The 22,530-nt window shown below is 23.9% G+C and overlaps 1 protein-coding gene across 1 annotated transcript in view; it reads left to right on the forward strand.

The window, feature by feature from the left end:
* Nucleotides 1–22,530, forward strand: part of LOC112601371 (glycine receptor subunit alpha-2-like) — a 161,843-nt gene that overhangs the window by 127,380 nt on the left and 11,933 nt on the right. Inside the window, exons 4-5 of the mRNA XM_025348969.1 lie at nucleotides 10,246–10,328; nucleotides 18,448–18,582. Of these exons, the coding sequence (XP_025204754.1) occupies nucleotides 10,246–10,328; nucleotides 18,448–18,582 (218 nt within the window). The remainder of the gene's footprint in view (nucleotides 1–10,245; nucleotides 10,329–18,447; nucleotides 18,583–22,530) is intronic.

The raw sequence follows: 22,530 nt of genomic DNA on the forward strand, positions 1-22,530 counted from the left end.
TGTGTGTGTGTGTGTGTGTGTGTGTGTGTGTGTGCGTGTAGTAGTATTTGTCTATAACAATGACTTCATCATAAAAATAAATGAGCATTTATGATTTTGAATATTAAAATAATATACGTTATAAATAAAAGATGTTCTTCATTATTAATTTTTTTATAAATCATTTTCTTTTCAAATTCAATAATAATTCAATTTTCCAAAAGAATCTATTTTAATAATTATGACCACTATCAATAATATGCAATATACTATAAACCAAGTATCAAAATGATTAAATTACATCACAAAGTAATAAAAAACGTATTCTATAAATAAAATATAAATCAGTAAGTGCTTAACCTCAACTATACATATACTCACCAATTTTTTTTTTTTTAATTATAAAAAAAAACTATCTTTAATAACTATATTATTTCAATTATTCAAAAATAATATACAATATAACTGCTCTTAAAACTATTTAAATACCATTTCATCAAATTAAAATCAAACCAAATAATCCATAACAAATACCAATAACTTGTATATGAATACATATTATATTCATAATTCATGAGAAACTAATTGCTAATATTTTTAATTAAATACATATATACCCGTATAATTATATTTAATGCTACAACAAAAACCCAAAATGCATGTTCAACAATTTTAAATACTTAAATTTCTACTAAATATTTACTTTAATTTGTTTTTGAAAACTTTCCAAGTTTGACCAAAATACATTCAGATCTTTATACCTCTCACAATTTTCTACTGTTTAATTAAACTATTTACTTCAAGGTCTAACGCCCTGACACATTTATTACCTGCACTGCACATTATGAATGGGTTTTAAAACAACTACTTGACCTAAAACGAATTTTGAAATTTAAGTTTATAGTATATAATATATCTATGGATACCAATTAGCTTGACTTTTAAATGTTCTATTATTTTATAGCAATATATTAACTAAAAATGTATGTAAATTTTATAATAAATTTAGTAACTATATAATTGACAAATTCTAAAAATTAAATCAAATACTTTTTTTTATAAACATATATGCATAATAAATGTACAATATTATGATGTAAATTACTTTCTAATCAAGCAATATTAAGTTATATACAAAATTTATTAGTGATAACTTATCTCTCAATGTTTTTCACATTCAAAGACCATTCAAACCACACATTATTTTTCACATGAAAAGTTGAAACTTACAACAAATAAACCATATAGCTAAATCACACTGACACTATAGAACTAGCAAACAAACAATAAATTAAAAATATATAGAAAATACACACAAATATTATCCAAATAAAAAACTAGGAATATGAATAACCATTTAAAATGACACATTCGTAATTTTAAAAGATATTAATGTTTTTGAAAATATTTATTTTATACATTTTTTTTTTTCATTATAAAACAACATTTTTAGGGAAAAAAATTATATATATTACTATTCAAGGTTATTAAATTTTAAGTGTTTTACTCTTTTCAATGACCATAACTATTTTTGTTTATAAATTCTGAAACGAAATATTATTTAATGTATTTCAATTAATAAAAATTTAGTTTCGGATAAGCTGTAGTTTATTAGTTATAACTTTTAAGAATTTAAAGTTTAAATCAAATGAATCTTGTGTATTCCACTTAATTTATCCTTACTTGAAATACATACTTAAAATCTCAAAAACTATTTGTCCAAAATGTTATTTTTATGTATGAAATTAAACCAAAAAATATTATGCTTTGAAAAAAGGAATTAAATAAAGTGTCATGTTCAATAGATTGCTCGGTATTATCTTTACCAAACTCTAAATTGTTTACGTGTATGCATATATTATAAATAAACTTACATAGACACAACAGTCACTTTCAGATTCATGACTTTACCGATGTTGTAAAAATTTAAATTCAATCCATAAAAAAAAAGTCATATATTACTATATTAGTATTTTAGACTTGCCGTATAATTCAAGTTTTAATACGAAAAAAAGCTAAAGCCCTGAATTCCTTAAAAAAATATCCAATTTGTAATCTATCAACAAACCTGTCTAAATATTAGATGTCCTAAGGTTATTCGTAACGCGCAAAAAAATCATACTGTCATAAAAACTAAGAAAAATGAACTTGACCGGTATCTACCCTTCAAATGCTATACCAAAAATGCTATTTTGATTCTAAAATAATGAAGTAAAATAAACCATGGCAATACAAAAATAATTTTTCTTAGATACTTAATCAAAAAATAAAAGTAATGACAATAACCAACAACTATACATATTTAATACACACCTAGATGTGATAAATCAATATTTATGAAAATATCTCACAATAATGTACAGAACAAACTTGTTGAAGTATTGCATTCTGTACAGTACATTCGGTTTGTTGAAATTTAATTTAATTCTGGTAAAATAATATCACAGACAGTCTTATAAAAACACACCATCCTAAATTAATTTCATCTATCGACTGATTATAGTAGACTAGCTTTAAAACACGTGGTTTATTTTAGAATGTAAATCAGCGCTAGTGATCGGATTTCGCAATATGATTTTTCGGTTTGCGATTTTGGGTTTTAAATAAAACAATTATGGTTTGGGTAAAAGGTTGTTTATTTAACAAATTGTATTCGTGTGTAGTGTAGGTAATTTATATTGTTTTTAGAACTAAATTATATTGTTTCTGTAGTGATTTCACTATAAAATATTTTATAGTCTTTTCTATTATAGAGTATATTAGTAAAACCATTAAATACGCCTTCTATATCTACATCCTTCTCTGCACCTTTGTGCACATGCTTTCATCTAATCATTAATTTTTTAATATAAAATTATAAATTATCCAATTAACCATTAATATACAATAATTTTTATGCACAAATTATTTTGATATGTAACTCAATTATGTTCTTAACTAATTAATTTGAATTATCTATCTTTAACCGAAATAAAATTGTGTAATGATGTTATTGTTAGGTCCCAACTTTTATTTAAGGTTAGTTCTAGTTCCATTATTATAAATTTATCACTTAAACAAGTTATTTTCTATTATGGATACAAGATTCGATGTAAATACGAGTAGTTAATTATTTTGTAGATACTTCTCAATATTGTTAAAATATAGTTAAAATTTTACATAATTTGTAAGTTTTCCGACGTGATATTAAAATGTATATCAACGCCATGGATAGTAGGATAATACCAAATAATTGTGCACTGTAAAAAAAAAAAAATGAAAACAACATCAATGATATGAAAAAAAAAAATTGTTATCGGAAAGAAAAAAAACCCGTAGAATATGAGACATGTCACTGCAATACTCGAGCATTGATAATAAAAAATAAATAATAATAAAATCTAACGATTGTTTGGCTATCATAAATAATAACAAAATTGAATTATAGGTAGTAATATTATAAGTTTGAGAGCGTTAATACCGCACTACAGTAATATTATTATCTACAATATTTTCCGAATTGTTAAAACAGATCTGGTCGTTTCACCTAATAATCATCCCGAACAAAAAATAAAACTTATCCACGAATTTTTAACCACCGTGTATTATTATTATTTTATTGTGCTCGCAAAGAGTTGAAAATGCAAATAAATCTGTCCCATCACCTGTCAGCCCGTCGTGGCCAGATTTATATTTCTATACATTTCTAATCCGTTAACAATATACACAAGGGGAACATCCAATCCCACGCATGCATACCAACAATAATTGAGAGTTTGTTTTATCGTCAGGCAATTTTCTATTGCACGATCGTATGATGTCAAAATGACAATACGCTATTTTTATTAATGTGTTTAATTTATCACAGCCACGAAATTATCAACCTAAATTCAAAATATTTAACTATAATTAATTTTCAATAATTATTAAGTATTTGTAACCACAAATTGGTTATATTTTGTTAGTCATCATTCCCTTTATTGCCTCTAGAAATAAGTCATCCGTGTTTCATTGAGCTTTTTAAAATTTAAGCATGTCTATCAAAAACTTACACTAACTACTAACGAGGCTAATATAATGTGTATCTATGTGTTTAGATTCCCGATGGCGACATATTTGACTTAACCACATTGGATATTAATCAAACTTTATTCGGACCAATAACATGCTTGCTTTTCATTATAATACTCAATTACAAACAAAGTTTGCCCTTCGAATTTTCTACCCTCATCAAAGCGTTATGTTTTATTTATATTAATGACAAAAATGTAGTCAACCGTTTGCAGCATTTTTCGGATGTATAATATGATAATCTAAAGTAATTACACGCAATAATTCAAATATTACGATAAATTAATAATATGTAGGTACGTTATGAAACATCTCTGACAAACCGTTGCCAGTTACTTAAGAAAACACGCGAATATGTTATCAGACTAACGTTATTATTATAATAGTATCCTATTCCATAGGTACTTACTGTAAGACTAAAAAAAAAACTCCATGTTTATATTTCTATTTAAATACTTACTGGGGTAGTGGTGAACCCAAGGGGAAGATAAGCTGAACCACAGCTTTTTTTCTCAGTAAAATATGGCCCCTCAAAATAACAAACTACATATTACATTTTATTTGAAAAAAATATGTACAATCATCAATATTAAATAATAATAATTTTTAAAATCTACACAGGCTCAAGAATGTTCCTATTAAACATAATTATTATGTATAAGTATATAAATAATATAGATAAAATGTATATTATGAATCATGATGTATAGACTTGAAGATTGAATATTGAAATATAAATAAGATGTATAAAATTGTGCTTTAACTTATCAACTTAAATTATGTACCTAAATAGAAAAACATAATACGCATGGCTATGATACGGGTCTTTACAAAACATAACTGATGTCCGATACTGTTGTTTAATGTTTATATAAATATAATATAATATAGTATAACAATATATTATTAACACATAGATAAGTAAAAAAATCTCTTTTCTTAGTACTACAATTATTTTGTATTATTATCCAATGTCCCTAATGAATACCATTAGCCATGTCGTTAATCGTTATGGATGTATTATGTATGTATATTGTATATATATATATATATATATATATATATTATATATGTTATATACAACTCATTCATCGTATTTCGTATTCTACTATTTTGTCAACGAACGTCTGTCCGCTGTCTTTTTACTGTATTATGTTGTGTTTGTGTCAAATATTAATGATGGAAGCTCCTCGTAAAAAAATAACTTCGCTCAATTTTGACTGAAGACTAATTATTAAATTTAGAAATATTGAGCATAAAAAGCAACATAGCACAAACAATTGATTTTAATAAATTAATAACTAATTAATTCATTTTCAATAATGAAAAAGGGCAGTATAGTAATGTTCGTAACTTTTACTATACTTGGTACTTTTATTTTCATGTATTTTAATAAAAATACAAATTTTATTAATGCATTACTTTTGTATCAGATTATAATTTAGAACCACTTCCTCTATATCAGATATCTATTGTGAAATTACTGAAATTGAAAGTAATCGTTGAAAACTAAAATAAAATAAATACATTGCAAATAAACGTATACAGATAAAATAATAAATATGTATAATCCCTTTTCAAGATTATTTGAATACTCCAGTTAAATTTGTTAATTAAGTATAAATTTTAATACAACAGTTAATTATTAATAATACCTTAAGTTTGTAAGTTTTAAATTTTACTTAAAAATTAGTTACTTATGGTTCATTTAATTTATAGTTATATTGAATTAGTATCAAAATGAGATGTAAATACCTAACTATTAAGGATAATCGCGAGCGTAGCGAACGACTTTGTAATACATAGTTTATTGAAGTTTCTACTCAGTGTCCTTTCGTAAGTGAAGCAGACCTACAGTATTAAAATCCTGGGTACGCCGTTGCTTCTATGATAAAATATTAAATTATCGCTTACAAATAATATTTATACGCCAAAATCTATTCCGAAATAACCTTGTGGATAATATTATAGCTTTTCGTTCAAGTATTTAAACACTTATCTGAAACCCATTTCCAAAGTATTTTTAACAACAACAGAACATATATGAATGCTGTTCGTGTGATACTACCACGAGTGAATGAACTCAGGACACACTCAAGGACCATAACCCACCAATCGTAAGGCCCCTTAGAAACAAGCTATCAACTGAATCGGCAAAACATAGCGAAAACAATACGAGAACAGCTCTCCTGAGGCCACCGATTCAAACAAAAAAATAAAATAGGTCGATTTAATGCAAATGTACCAATTCGTGTTTTGTATGCGTAGTCGTTCGTTAGGTTAGCACAGTATAAACTAACAGATGACGCACATATGTCATAAGTATATTTTATGTTGTGTATATGCTGCGACGGTTGTATCCCGTTGCTGCCGTTACCGGAAAGTATTATTATTCGAAATATTATTCGTGGATTGTTATCTAACCACACATAGATTTTGTAATCGTCATTTATTAATTTTCCGTTTTTCTTTTTTTTCCACTTAGAAGCCCTTTAAAAATATTGAGTACATCACAGGGTAAATTCCACTAACTAGCAACGACGTACACAAATCAGAAATGACTTAAAAGAACTTAGAAGAGAGGATGAAACTCAACATTATAATTTCGTTTCATACTTTTTATATATAGCTAAAGTGATTTAACGAGTTTTTAAATAAAATACGTATAATAAATAAGCTCTTTAAATATAACTATAAAATAGCATTATTAATACTTCTCATTAGAATTTAACGATAAAATATATTTTTTGTTTATTCTTAGTAAATTGATCAATTATTTTGGCTAGATATTTTTATAAATATGCATTGATAGCAAATCAGATAATCAGAATATTCCCGTGACATCTTTACCAAATGTTTGGCAAAACAAATACAAAAAAGAAAAGTTTTAGTAAAAACTATCACTTTTCAAACATATATAATATATATACTTCGTCAATTGTTATTTATTTATTTTTTTTTTTTTTTTTAGTATAGGTAAAGTGAATTGAGACTTAAATAGCATTCCTCGAGCTCCTAAATTTAGACATTTTGCCTAGGATATCTGTAAAATACCGGATTCAATACTTTAGTGGTAACGTAGTTTGTACCTTTATAATATATAGTATATATATAATTATTATAAAATATAAAATGTGTACAAATGTATATAAAATTAATGTTTTAATACATCGTCCATACTTAATGTTTACATTTTAATCTCAGCTATAGTTTTCAAATATAATAATATTGTGAGGATAATGTGAATTTTTCCATAAGAGAAGTTTTATAACTAATAATAGGAGATACGTATTTACTCCTTACATCAGCAAATAGTAACAGGGAAAGGTTTAGATATCAATAACTGCCACCTCCCCCAACAACATCAACGAGAATGTACCTTCTAAGAGTTATCTTATCATCGCATTCACGATTATAATACTATATACTCTAGAGCAATAGAATATTTTGTAAACTTTTGTTATATTATGCACTCATCACCCGACTATAAGTACTTATACATTACTCATTACTCCAACTACTATTTCATTATTCAAAAGAGTACAAACATTTGCAGTATGTATACGTAGTAACAATATTATTATAATTTACTATTATGACGATAAGTGCATTAAGTATATGCTATTTTATAGTGTATAGTATTTCGCGGAGATTCGGTAATTGGTTTTGTGCGGTTTGCCACGACGAACGCACGCACACACTCGGATATATTATTATGTAATGTTCCGTAATAAACCGACCACAAAACACGTCCTCTTCGAAAGTCCTCGACTGTTATTCTATAGATTAGTTTATTATACCATACCTAACTATCTAAACATATATCGGAATCGGTCTTGGATCAGAGCTAGGGAAAATTATGAAACTGTGAGCACGTGCACGCACCGTTCGTTATTGTGGTTGTGCAGGGGAAAGAAGGGTCAGGGTGTTAAATTTAAATTCTCTCTATCCCCAGACTTGTATTGTTTTTTTCAAATGAAAAATAATTAATTGTTTTTGATAAAATATGTTATAATATTGGATGATCAAAATCGAAACCATCATCACTGGAAATCGTATTTCAAACATATGACGCATGTCCTGATGACTTTTTTATAGATTATCAAAGCTTTTGACGCACTACGCAATAATACAAACATAATATATTATTGTACAAGCACTGTAGCAATCTATGTGCGACTATACCAGCTACCACAATAGGATGTAAACGGATAATTCAGCCAATTCCTCTTCTGTACTTGAACACAGTTAATGTGTAACAAGTAGACTATGATGCCTAGACGTATGTGTCATCAACAACCATCTCTCTCTTTTCCTATTTTGTTTTAATTTGGCATACAAGGTTAATTGACACACAGTTATACATTATAAAATAATCTTAATCAAATACACTTTAGTAGTTAAGTATGAAAATCGATATTTATCTATAAAAGTTATTCAATAAGGCCCTCGTTAATTTTGATGCATTTAATTTAACCATATCTACATATTCAACGTTAGTGTACTCCATTATTCAAAATTTGAATAAAAAACTTTAAAATTTTAAAAATAAATTTAAAATGTTATTCAATGATAAATTTTGGATTAAGATTGATATTTAAACAACTAATGTTGTTTATGTATATTATACAGTGAATTCAGTATTAACGATAAAAGTTTAATATTACACTATAGAAATATCAATATCTACATATTAATTAATTTGATTTGCGAAATTTCTTCTACGATGGTCTACTAACCTTATCGAGTGCATATACTACGACGAATGTAATACTAAGTCCATTCTCGCCCAATATAAATAATTATACAATATGAATACATGATATATATTATATAGGTTTTCAAGTTGCTTATAGTATTCTTTCAGCTAAAATTTTACGTCCACAGTCATACCTTCAATTTTAGTAGAAAATAATTTTCCATCGTTATCTTTATAAACTCACTATTTCCTTCAAAGTTTTTGACTTAACCTGTTACCATATTATTGGTTCTTTTTTCGTTGTATTCTTTCTGTGTGCCATCAACAATTGCATTAAAAATGGTATAGAAACATCTAACGTAACAAAAATATACATTTACTTACAATTATTAATTATTAACCTGTGCCATGAATTTTAATCAAAATATCATATAAATCGCATTATAAGTTATGAATTGTATTATAATATATCTGTTATCATAATATTATTATTATACAGTTTTAATATTAGAAAATAATTATTTACTTAATATTATTTCATCACAAATACGAGTTTTAATTACTGTTGTAACGATTTTGTAACAATAAAACGCGTATTGTAAATATTATAATTTAATTTAATTTATACTGACTATTCTAAATTAGTTCATAAAAATGTATTTATAAATTTAACAATTTGTTTGTATAGTTAGTTCATAATAGTAGGAAGGAACATTGTAGAATCAGTAAAAAGTAAATAGTAATTTAAAAAATGGATATACATTTTAAAAATATATTTAAGTGCTCTAAATGTTTTCAGGCTATTACAAACGTTGAAAAATTACAATCTATGTAATAATTTTTTTATTTAAAAAAAATACAATTTGCACAGTTTAATATAATATAATACAATAAGACTTTATGTTTATAATATGATTTTTTATCTTGAATTTCTCTAAAAAGCCTCCTATTAGAGACGCTTCTAATATAATAAATTTAAAAAATGTATAATTTTGGTTTACCTTTTTTTAAAAAAATAGAAAAAAATAATCCAAGTATAAATAACATTAAAATTATAGCTTACAAGATGAATTAAAAATGTAAGAATTAATTGAAATATAACCCATCAACGAAATTCAAATTTAAATAGCAGTAAATAAAATGTATCGTTAAGTATGATACATTAATTCACATTATGACGACTGAATCCTTTGCCACAATAATTTATATTTCAATTCACATCAATTAAATTATTTATTTTTTTGTTTCTTATAACATGCTTTTTTTAAATTTTTTTAAATTAATTTTAAATTTTATCATAAACTTTTGACTATTAGTAAAAAAAAAAAAATAAATAAATAGTATCTCGAACACATAATGTAGTAACTAGTAATACGATACGTCATGTTGATATTGTCGATAGAGATTCAAATGTTTAAAATACACTGTATATTTAATAAATAATATTTTAATATCAATGATATTCCTTTGTTTCCAAAATTGTGTATAGTAAAACCTTATATGATTATTTTTTTCAGATTGAAGTTAACATTTTCATGTATGATGGACTTGTCTAAATTTCCGTTGGATAACCAAATTTGCACGATGGAAGTGGCCAGTTGTAAGTTCATTACAATACTTTATTGAAAAAACCTGGTGGTCATTTTATAAAATATGAAGTAGTTTAAAATAAAAACACTGCTTAAAACCAACCACATAATAATTAAAAAATATTTAAATCATAAAATTAATTTTCGTCTATATTGCAAATTTGCAATTGTTTAATAGCTATTGAGATTTGCACTACGCCTTCAATATATTTACATAATTATTTACTATAGTTTAGATTCTTAACAAAGGCGACAAGAAAGTGAGTTATATTTTGAGTATTATTTCAAAGGAAACCCGAAAAGTTTAACTTAATTTTAAAATGATACACTTTTATATTATCTAACAGTATATACTCTTAACATATTATTATTATATAGCTGCTGAAAATGAATAAAAATGTGATTAAAGAAAAAAATATATAATAAAAAATATTAAAATAAATCATAAGAATTACAATACGTGTGTAAATTAATAATAATGAGAAAAACAAAGACAACTGTAAATATGGTTTTAAAGAAACTCGCTAGCTACTCATGTATAAAGTAATAGCGAAATAAAAATTTATAATTAATTTAATTTAAACAATTATATATGAGTAGAAGTTAAATAATTGTAAAACTGATTGAAACTTCCATAAACCCAAGCACGATAATAATAACAAAAACAGTTGGCAATAAAATTATAAGCAAATAAAAAAATAAGAAAATAATATGATTTATTGCATTGAATGGTAATTACTTATTATTAATTAATTATGAATTTAGGCAAATCTGAAAATTACCTAGTTATAAAATTAAAGCTAAGTTTAAGTTAATATTTTTAAACTTTTTAAATTAACTATTGAGTTTATTTTTTAATGATTAATCTTTTTAATTAGTTGATACATCCATTGTAATAACTTAGCTTTTTTCCGGTTTATTTTAAAAATAACACATTAATTTAAAATTATGCTTAAAAAATCTAAAAATAATAAATTGTACTTAGTACTTGTAACAACGAATTAATTCATATTTTATTTGTTTAATCATCATACTGAACACAATCATTTTAGGGGTAACCAAAACAAATTATATTCATAATTTTTATTTTTCTGTTAAGCCTATAAACCTATTATAAACTTATGACTTGGTGATCTAGTGTGGCGTGATGGTTATCGTTGGTCACTAATCTGTTTAAGGTCAAGCATCGACCGGCGACGCCAACTTCTCGAATGGGTGACCACTTGGTTTTTTAATAACGAGTGTCCATAGCACACACACATTCACACACGTGTTCCAACTCTTACAAACTCTACCCATAAACTTACTGTTTCTTTCTATAGCTAATGGCCATAGTTGCCGGGCTTAAAATAAGATCAATAAAAAAAATATATATATATATATGAATAACTCAAATGTAAATTGAATGTATACTTTTAATAATTTATTATTATCTACGAGTATATGTAAAATATGGAAATTTTCGTGTCATTAAATTTAAATACCACATTTCAATATTTGATAACACAAAAATAATATTGAAAAAAGTTTCTTGTTAATATGATAATAAATTAAAATTATGAAATTATTCATATAAAAAGAAAAAACCAAACCAAACATTATTAACTGAGCCTTTTTTTTAAACCTCTTTTTTCAATAAGTTTTATTTACGGTTTTGTTCTTGCTTAGTATTTTCAGAAATCAATCTTTGTGAGAAAACTATTTTACATCTTACATTTTGTTTTTTTTCTGAGGAAAAAGATACAATTTATTTGAATGTTGAAAAAACATTGACGAATTCAGATTATTTTTTGTTTTTAGTTCTGTAATTTAAATTTCAATTATATATTGGAATTTAAATTTTAAAATACTATTCTATAATCTTTCTAAATGAGCTTGTTTTTTAGTTTTTTATAGCTTATATCAAAACTAATTAACTTTTGTATTTTCAATCAGTTTTACTCAACGCATTCTCGAAAACTGAGAAGTTCGATGCTGTATACATTCGAATTTATCAAATAATTTTATTTATAAACATCGATTTTTCATTATATTTACAACCATGCATGTACATACAATTTAAAACAAAACTACTGCTTTCTATGGACTTGAAATTCATATAGATCAATATTGACATTCATATAAATTTAACTCCAAAATTAAGTAAAGAAAATAATCATTTTATTTTTTTTTTTTTTAATTGTATGACTTCTGCCTAATTTTAGTAATATTCAAAGAATGAAAGGGCTAAAAATAATAAAAATTATATCTATAATAAAAGTTTGAAAAAAATTCTAAGCTAGATTTTTTATTAGTTATTAATAATAATAAATCATTATAATTAAGTATTAGCACTCACATGATGCCGTTCAATTTATTGTAGAATAACCAATTTGGGTAAATAAGTTAATTTATTAAAACCCAGCTTGTTTCAAGAAATATTCGTGGTTTCTGTTTAGTTATGCTTCGTTTCGTTTTTTATTTACTTAAGTAAACAAAAATATACTTCTACTCTATATTATATTTGTGTACGATAGTCAATTTTTGGTTCTCTTTGCTTTATTGTTCGTTAAACTACCTTATTGACTTTCGATTTACATATGATATCCAATAGGTAATTGAAAAATCAAAAAGATATTATTATTGTAGGTACATTGATTTTACATTTAACTTAATGTTGTATATCAAATTTTTTAAGTATGGTTTATGTTTTGACATGAATAATTATCTACCTTCTTTTTTTATATTTTCTGTGGTTGTATTTCATCTTAATTTCTGCTCATCTTCTTTAAAAATCTCAACGTATACCACTCTTAATTTAATTAATTTGACTTTCCTTTGGATATACCTTTAAACATCTTTCAAATCATTAAATATTGATCACCAACTTGCTTTTAAAAGCCATTATACCATCGTTCTAAACCATTTTTTATATAAACTAGTCCATTTATAGCAGTTTTAAAGAGATTTCACAATTTTTATTGAAATTTAGTAGTGTGCCTAATCACTTTATCCGTCTCATTGGCGCCTCTTTAAAATTAAAAATTTGAAAATAGTAGAATATTTAATTGGTAGCGATGAATCTTTAATTAAACAAAACTTATTTAAACATCTAATAACTTTAAAAAAAAAAAAGTTTTTACATAATTTCCAGTTAAAATGAAACTATTTTTTATCGTCATAATTTTTTAAGTTTTTATATTTTCAAATAATAGCATATATTTTAAATTTTTACTCTGAAGTAGAATATTTTTTGAAGTATTTAAATACATAAAATCAAAATTCGTACGAGCAATATATGAGTTATAAGTAGGGTTAAGATGTTTATGATTTCGCATATTTTTTTTTTTAGGTTGTCCGATAGTTTCCATTTTTATATAGAAATGTGTTGTGTGGTATCTATATTCAAAATATTAAAATTTTATTTTGCATATTATTATATATTTTACCATTTTTTATTTACAAAAACATAATTTGTGTTTTTTTTTTTTTTTTTTTTAAGCACATATTTGAGGATTTTTAATGCAAAATGCTGAAAAATACCGTAATTTTATATTTTATTAACTAAATCTAATATAAGTTTGATTATCTGTATTTTTTAAAGTTTTTTTTTACAAATTCTAATAGATTCAAAAACATATTAATACCAAATAGACGAAGATTTACAAAAAAACATTTAAAACAAATAATAATTATTAAATACAACTCTTTTTTAAATGTTTTTTTTTTTTTTATTTATTTAATTTTATATAGTAAATAAAAAAATTCAAAAATGTAATAGACAATAACAAGCACATATAAATAGTACCGACCCATTTATTTATATTCTATTAACAATTAAATTTATCTCTATATATTTATTGCATTTTTTGTCCACAATTCTTAATTTTTTATGCATATTTTTCAAATTTTTCATGCATATTTAACTGATTTTTTGCGCGTAAGTGCATACATATTCATACATTTTTTTATTGCATATACTTAAAAGTATTTAAAATTTAAGTAAGCAAAGTAGTAAACCAACATTTTATGGGTTGTCCCCAAACTTCTTTACCTCCTCAACTAAACTTTTAAATACTTATAAATCATAAAGTATTCGTCCAAATTTTGATTTTTATGCATCGAAATATTCTGAAAAATATTCAGCTTTAGAATATAAAATTAAAAATTTACGTTGTTTTTCAAAGAAATAAAAATCTAAAAAACCACAAAAAGAAAATTAAAAAAATTTATTTGATTTCAATTGAAAATTATACAAAAAAAATATATTTTCAAAAACATTAAAATATTTCGAAATAATGAAATTTTCAATAAAATAATCACTCTGTATACTCGTAATATATATATGAAACTTAATTAAATTGACCTACCGATAAAACTATCTTCAAAATAATCCACTTCTGGTAAATAAATTCAGGTAAATAATCTTGACAAGTTCATCAAATACATTAAACTACATCCCGAAGTAGTACAAAATTCAACGCTACCAACATTTTCGCATTTACTGCAAAGCAACATCTATTGATTATATTATCTGTAAGCCATTTTGAATTTTACATCACAGATATTGAGATTTAAGGAAAAAACACGCAATATTTGAAGTATAAACATATGTAAATGTATCAATAACCACTAATTCTAAATCTTATACGATATTTAAATTAAACTAATTACGTGTTAAAAATATATTCAAACAGGAAAAATATTAAAAAATATATATATATAAATTCATTAAAATTTTTATTTTTATTGTTTTTGATAAATTACAAAATATTACTTAGTATGTACTTCTTCACTCATGCGTGTTTTTATAAATTCACCTACCACTAAAGAATTGTTACTATTTTTTGCATGTAAGCTATACAATTCCTTGAAAATATAAGTAGTGTTATTTTAAAAAGTTCCATCTGCACGCCATCGCATTTATATAGATAATACATGAAGTCCAATCATTGATCCAACAATTATAAATTTTTTATCATCCTGAACACCAATATCACGAAGAAGAAATTGTGATCCATAAGACTAACATTTATTTTAATCTGATATTATTAAATCTCTTGTTGGATAAAGTAGACGCCGTGTAATACGTTATTTTACTCCTAATAACATCAATCTTTGTAATAAAGGAGACTGTCCTAAGTGACTGATTCATAATTAATGCAAAGTCAAACCTATTAGAGCTATCGATTTGAAATTTCGAGAATAAATTAATATAATAATTTTATCATGCAGTTAGAAAATATTTTTCAAAATTTCGAATTTAAGGGATTGAAATCGGAAAAACAAAATTATACGTATAAACATCAATAAGTGAACGCTTAAAATCCGTGAGTCTTAGCTTACAATTTTAAGCCCTTTTTTACTTACACAATTTTATGTGGCATACTTCAGAGTCAGTACACCTACAAGTTAAGTAATTTAGCACCAAATGAAAATACATCAAACGTAGCTTATAGAGAAGTTTTATAATAATTTTTTTTTTTTTTTAAAGACTCAAATTTTGTTTTATTTTGTTTATTTTTGAAAGTTTGAGCTAAGACAACATTATTTAGATTTTGAGTAACATCATCAATAATCTATTGATTGAATCGACTTCAAGTATTGAATTTTTCATCAATTTAGTAGCTAAATTTAAAACAAGAATGCATTTTTTTTTAACAAAAAGTTATTTCCTGAAATTCTATATTTGTATAAACACATAATGTATATTCATCGTTTTGCTCACATCTCCAGTATATTTACATTTAATTTAAAAAAAAAACTAAAAGACAAACCAGAAAAAACTATAAACAGATTCGTAGTAAACAATTAAGCAATTTTTTAATTAGAAAAATATTGTTGAAAACATATTTTAAATTTGTAAAATAATTTGTATTCAAAAAATTATTACACGCAGTATTTTTATCTATTATATATTATTATATTTATTAAAATAATATCATACATTTAACTTACTTTTTCGTTATTAGATTTATACATTATGTATCAGTATTTTTCATTCGTTAATTTTGGTTTCGGCATTTTGTATTCATAATCTCTTTAAACTACAGTTATTCAAACATAAAAAATAACACAGTTAGTTAGGTATTAAAATAAGTATTATTTGAATTAGATCACCAGAACATTTCAATTTTAAAAACACATTTGTATCGGTTATTATGATTTAACTAAACGTTGTCGTAATAATACCCATTGTAATTACCGAAAATCTGATAATCGTTATCTGTACTTATCTGTCAATCTTTTCACCTTTTACACTTCATAATATGTCCAATAACCACTGTTACAATGAATATAATTAATAATCATAAAAATAATTTTATTTATTATCTTATAATTTTAAAAACCCAATAAATTGTTTCGCCGATATATCCGTTTGCCAAAAACGATTCATCGAATGCATGTCGTCGAGATGTTCTAAAAACTTTTATAACTGTATACTAAAAAAGATTATAATATAAAAACAATATACACACATAATATTGAATATAAATATGATAAATTTAAATTAATTTACTATAATTAATCATTATTTAGCAGATAATAAAATAATCACAAAGCTGATAACCTTTCAAAAACTGCTTAGTTTGACACATTACCCAAGCAATATATACATAAAGCTTACTAACTTAATAAGTTAGTTTTATTAACATCGAAGTTTAGATTTTAGTGGACAATATTTCAAAAGTTAAACATATAAATAGAAACTACCAACTAACCACATAACACGTTTAGTATAATCCTGTTGACAAACAAAAGAAAAATATTTAGGGACAGGACAATTTTCTTAATAAACGTCTAAACACTATATATGTAGGTAGTTTTAAAAGTGATTTTATAAACTTTAACTAAACATGATATATCACTAATATAGATACCATATCAGAATATATCTCATAAACATTAAAAATATTTTACAATATAATTATAATTGAATTTAAAATATATTTTAAAAATTCACAGTCATATATTTACTTGTTTAGCAGCGTATAGCATTATTCAATTAAAATTAATTATCTATAAAAAAAAAAAACAAATACGAAATCGACATCCTTTAAAAAAATCAAAGGCTTTAAAATATTAGATAAATAGGTATAATAAGGACTAGACTATTCTAGTTGTTCATGCATTTAAAATGAGTAAACTAAAATATATTTCGAAAAACTAAGATTTTAATAAATTGGTATAAACATCAATTTTTCAGAAAAAAACCTGAAATATTTTAATAATTATATTACATACAGCTCATTATTCCTAAATAAAACATAAATTTAAAAATAATTCTATATAAAACAGCTATCAATGTTTTTAAAATTATTTACATATTTCCATATCGATAATATTATGTTAATTTAATAATATTTTTTTTTTTTTTTTCAATACTTGCATTTTGTATTTCATGGAAAATTGACTTTTTTTACAGTGGTATAGCGAGTGTGTAATCCTGATAGTACTGGGCTTATCCACTTTTTTCCATATGTTTTTTCAAAAATCTAAACCACCAAAGTTAAATTAAAAAAATACATACATAAACAGTCACATAGTATAACTCATATAATTCATCTCTATAATTAACAAATGTTTTCGATAGAAAAAAAAAATTAGAATTTTCACTTTAAAAATACTTTATTTTACAATTTATTTGTATTATAAGAAGTATGATTTTTTATTAATACTATTTTATAATTGTATCTAAGTTTTGGAAATTTTTTTGTTTTTAATTATTTATTTTTTTTTTTTTAAACACACTAGGTAGTCGATATTGTTTTATGAAATTCGTATACCATATTTATAATTTGTAGGTTTACGGTATTTTCGAATCTTACTAAAAAAAAAAATTCTAGATACACCACTGTTTTTATGGCATGATAAATTGCTTCTTCACCGATATTATGACATATACATTTTATATAATATATATTCACATAAGTATAATATACATTTATATTATGCACTTTAATTACTGTTAGATCCAAATATACATATTTATATAAATATATATCATAAATTATAATATAAACATAATGCTTTAAGTTATCCCTTTAGCGTGGTCCCTGATAACATTGATATTTTATTTTACATATTATTTCTAACCTAATACACATTAATTTATTTTTATTGAAATAATTTTCATATGAATTACTTTAGTTTCAAAAACTATTGAAGAACTTCGATTGGAATGGAAAAATACAGATCCTGTACTAATGGCCAAAGGATTGAGAATGCCACAATTTGAAATTGTAGATATCGTGCCTTCCGACTGTCAAGAATCTTTTCAAATAGGTACGTACTAGATATTCTTAGTTATTATAGATTTGAACTGTAGAAGCAAATTAATAGACGGTTATTTATATTTGATTATACTTATTCATATATGAATATAGGACAATTCGCCAAGCATTTTTAATTCATCTTTGTTATTAAATAACACAGTTATTCAATATTTTATTTTAAATGTTTTTAATAATCTTGAAATTCATGTTTTTGAATCCTTGATATTTTTTGTAGTACTTATTTAAAAAGTATCCAGCGGAGATCCAAAATATTGTTTTTCAAATGATATCTTTTTAAACAGTAAATTATTTAACAGATAATTTTCTAAACATTTTAACATATCTGCAAAATCAACATTTAAATGCATAATTTTTAAGTTATATAATTTTGTGTATAATAGGTGCATAGTATTGAATTTAAAGATATGGATGACCTTGATAATTTTAAAATTCAGAGTTTTAATAAAAAATAGGAATTAATCACCTTGCATATATAGTAAATTTAAACAATTTTAAAAAAAATTCTAAAATAACATTCTGTGAGTTACAACTATATAGGTAGGTATCGATAAAATTATATTAATCTTAAAAGTTTTTATCCTTTTTATTTGTGTTTTGTATTATAAATTTAAAAAATATTTTATTTCTTGTTTTTATACAAATCTAGGCAATATTGAAGCAAATTAAACAACGCCAACCTTTTGACAGAACTCGATTTAACCATTATAAGTACATTTTCTTTTAAATAATATTAACAATTATCAATAACTTTGTTTTCATTTAACGCGTTATTATTCAAGAGTAGAGTCTTAGAATAACATTGTCAGATCATGTAAATATAATATAAATGGTGATGCAACTAAGCATGGGGAGGTTCGGGGTTCTAATCCTAGCTTCCAAAATATAGGATTATTTTCACCAATTCTATATAAACATACATAATACGTAGTGACATATATCTTGAACGTATACCATGTATAACGAAAATTTACTTCACCTAAATTTTATTCATTAAGCCTAAATTTTTCAAAATCATACACTCCTCTCCTTCAAAAATTAAATTAAATTTGAATTGTGTCATTGAACATAGAAATAGCAAAAATAGTGATAGACACAATGTAATGCGTGCAATATAATTATAAAGTACCAAAATTCTATGGATATTGATATATTTCATATTTTGACATACTCATACTAACAATAAAAATAAACATCTAGCAAATATTTGTATTAAAGATGGAAATATAAAGATAAATTTTTATTTTTATAAAATTTATAATTAATTTGTATCCAATATTTTTCCAACGTCACGATTTTATTGATTTTGTTATCAATATTTTATTGTAAATCAAATATTTTCATACGGCACAAAAATAATAAAAACCTAATAAATCCATGACCAAAATCCTAACCCTGGAAATAATGGTATAACATTTATTTTAATAAATGTGACTGCAGCTAACAATTTTATAATTATGTTAAAACTTATACCCAAATAAGAAAAAACAAAATCAATCTTTTTGTTATATAAACCAAATATAGCCTAACTCTTTTTGACCGCGATAAACTAAAAATATACTTCACCTTTGAAGATCGACTTCCATACAAAAAGTTTTTTTTATTATTAACTAACTACCACTATGATTAAGTTTTGCGTGCATAGTCTAAAAATAAATTCCAATACAATCGACTTTAATGATCAACCATTTGGCTGCCCCTAATATATACAATATTTTATACCAAGTGTTCAATAAGTTTGGAAATTCTTATTGTATGCATATTTTAATACCCACATAAAGTAATAATAAATAACACTGTTGTACATTTATTTATTTATAATGTAAAATATTTAACAACTTCACCAATTATATAATATTATCGTTTATTAGTCTCAAATAATCTAATGGCCATTTCAAAACTTATTCAACACCCTATAAAATATTCATTTTTATCAAACAAAAATTGGTATTATGTTTAAGATATTGTTTGATAAAAATAATACAAGTGCAGATTGTTACCGTTTATTTGAATCAATCACAAAAATAAATTTATTTTAAATTTAGTTTTTTTATGATAAAACATTTTGTTTAAACGTTTGGCTAGTTTTAAATTACACTTTAACTTTTCAAAAATATTACAATTATACCTAATTTGAAATTACAAAAAAATTTATAGTACATAACATGTTTTATATATATAAAAAAACTACAATAACTTAAATCATACATAGCCATCTTCACAGTTCATGTTAAAACTAAAAACTAAGTCTTCTGAACAATAATAATTAATAGTCTAAGAACATTTAAAAGTCGTTATATAATATTTTACTTTTTAAAATAGAAAACTCAGTACAAAAGCCTTTTTATAATTCAACGTTTTTTTTATATTTAAATAAACATAAATTACATATTTATGTAACACGTATTTGCATATATATAAAAAAAAATTACTGACTAACTTAATATTAATATAAAAAAATTAAACCCATACAATAAAAAGATGTTAGAAAGCTGATGTCTAGCATTTAAAATGTAAACTTTATTTGTACTGGTATATAATAATTTATAAGCTACAGTAGATTCTATAAAGTAATGCGTGACCAGAAAAAGTATATAAAATTCTACATTTTATAATAAATACAGCAATTTAAATGTTGTATAATTTTGGGAAAAAATAATACACAAATCATGGACAGTATACATTATTTTATGTATAATTTAAAACATCACTACATTAAAGATTCGTTCTATGACTATGTGTACACATAACTCATAACTACACAAGAGCATATGTTTTTTTTTATTATTATTATTAATATTTACTGAAGTAACGCTTCTTAACCAAACAGTTTAATATAACTATATTAATTTCAGAGCAAACGTTAACTAAGACAAATAATTTTATTTGAAATTAAATTACAGATAAATAGTAACTACAATTACGATCATCAAATTAACTTAAAACAGAAACGCGTGTACACATATACACTAAGGGTCGCCCATTATTCATGTTAAGTTTCTTGGGCATTATCTCTCATGCGTCTCACTAATAGCAGCAGGGAAGTTCATATTTAAATACATTTTACAGTCGACTAATAAAACGGTTGGGTTACCAGATAATTTTTACACAAATATTCCAGAAGAAATCACAGCGGAGAATATTATATTACATATATTGTACATAAGATCAGTAGGGAAAAACTTATCTGTTACAAAGCAAGGACATATACAATTTTTTGGGATTTATTCAACGTTTATTACTTATGTATTAAAAGTAGACTTATAGTTTCGTTAAATTGTTTTTATTCTTAATACACTCCACAGTACTCGTGTCTCCTTTATCCTGCGGTAACTGCGTACAATACGCATAATGATATAATATATTATTGGAAAATAATTTTTGTAAATAGATGTTACTTTTCTTTAAGTGTTTGAACAGCACACACATATATCAATATATTTCGAAACTTCGCCATTATTCTAATGATAAGTAATACAACATTTGGCTTTATTAATATTCAGCAATTTGTAAGTGGTAATTCAAAATAATAACTATCGTCGTATCATTTGTATTCTACCGTCGAAACACGTCGTACCTGACTAAAAATAAAATAGACTTCAACATTTTTCAATTTTTTTAATATTTTAATAATTAAAAACAATTTTGAACTAAATAGTTTATAATATGTATTACATTGTATTAATCTCAGGATATTTTTTGGAGAAAAAAATGTACCTATAAAAGCTTCAATTTTTTAACACAAGAATCGAGAAGTCCATTAACTAAAAATAATAATTATTTGCTTTATGTTTTTTTAAATACTTAAGGGTACAGTATACCTAGCATTTTGAAATATTGTTATACAAAATAATATCAACATAGGTAATGATTATAAAGATTGTTTTAAAATATTATTAACCTACCTATGGTAACTATACATATAAAAACATATTTTTAA

The sequence above is a fragment of the Melanaphis sacchari genome, unplaced genomic scaffold (genome assembly GCF_002803265.2).
Source record: "Melanaphis sacchari strain LSU unplaced genomic scaffold, SCAv2.0 Contig77_pilon_pilon, whole genome shotgun sequence".
NCBI classification, from domain to species: Eukaryota; Metazoa; Arthropoda; class Insecta; order Hemiptera; family Aphididae; genus Melanaphis; species Melanaphis sacchari.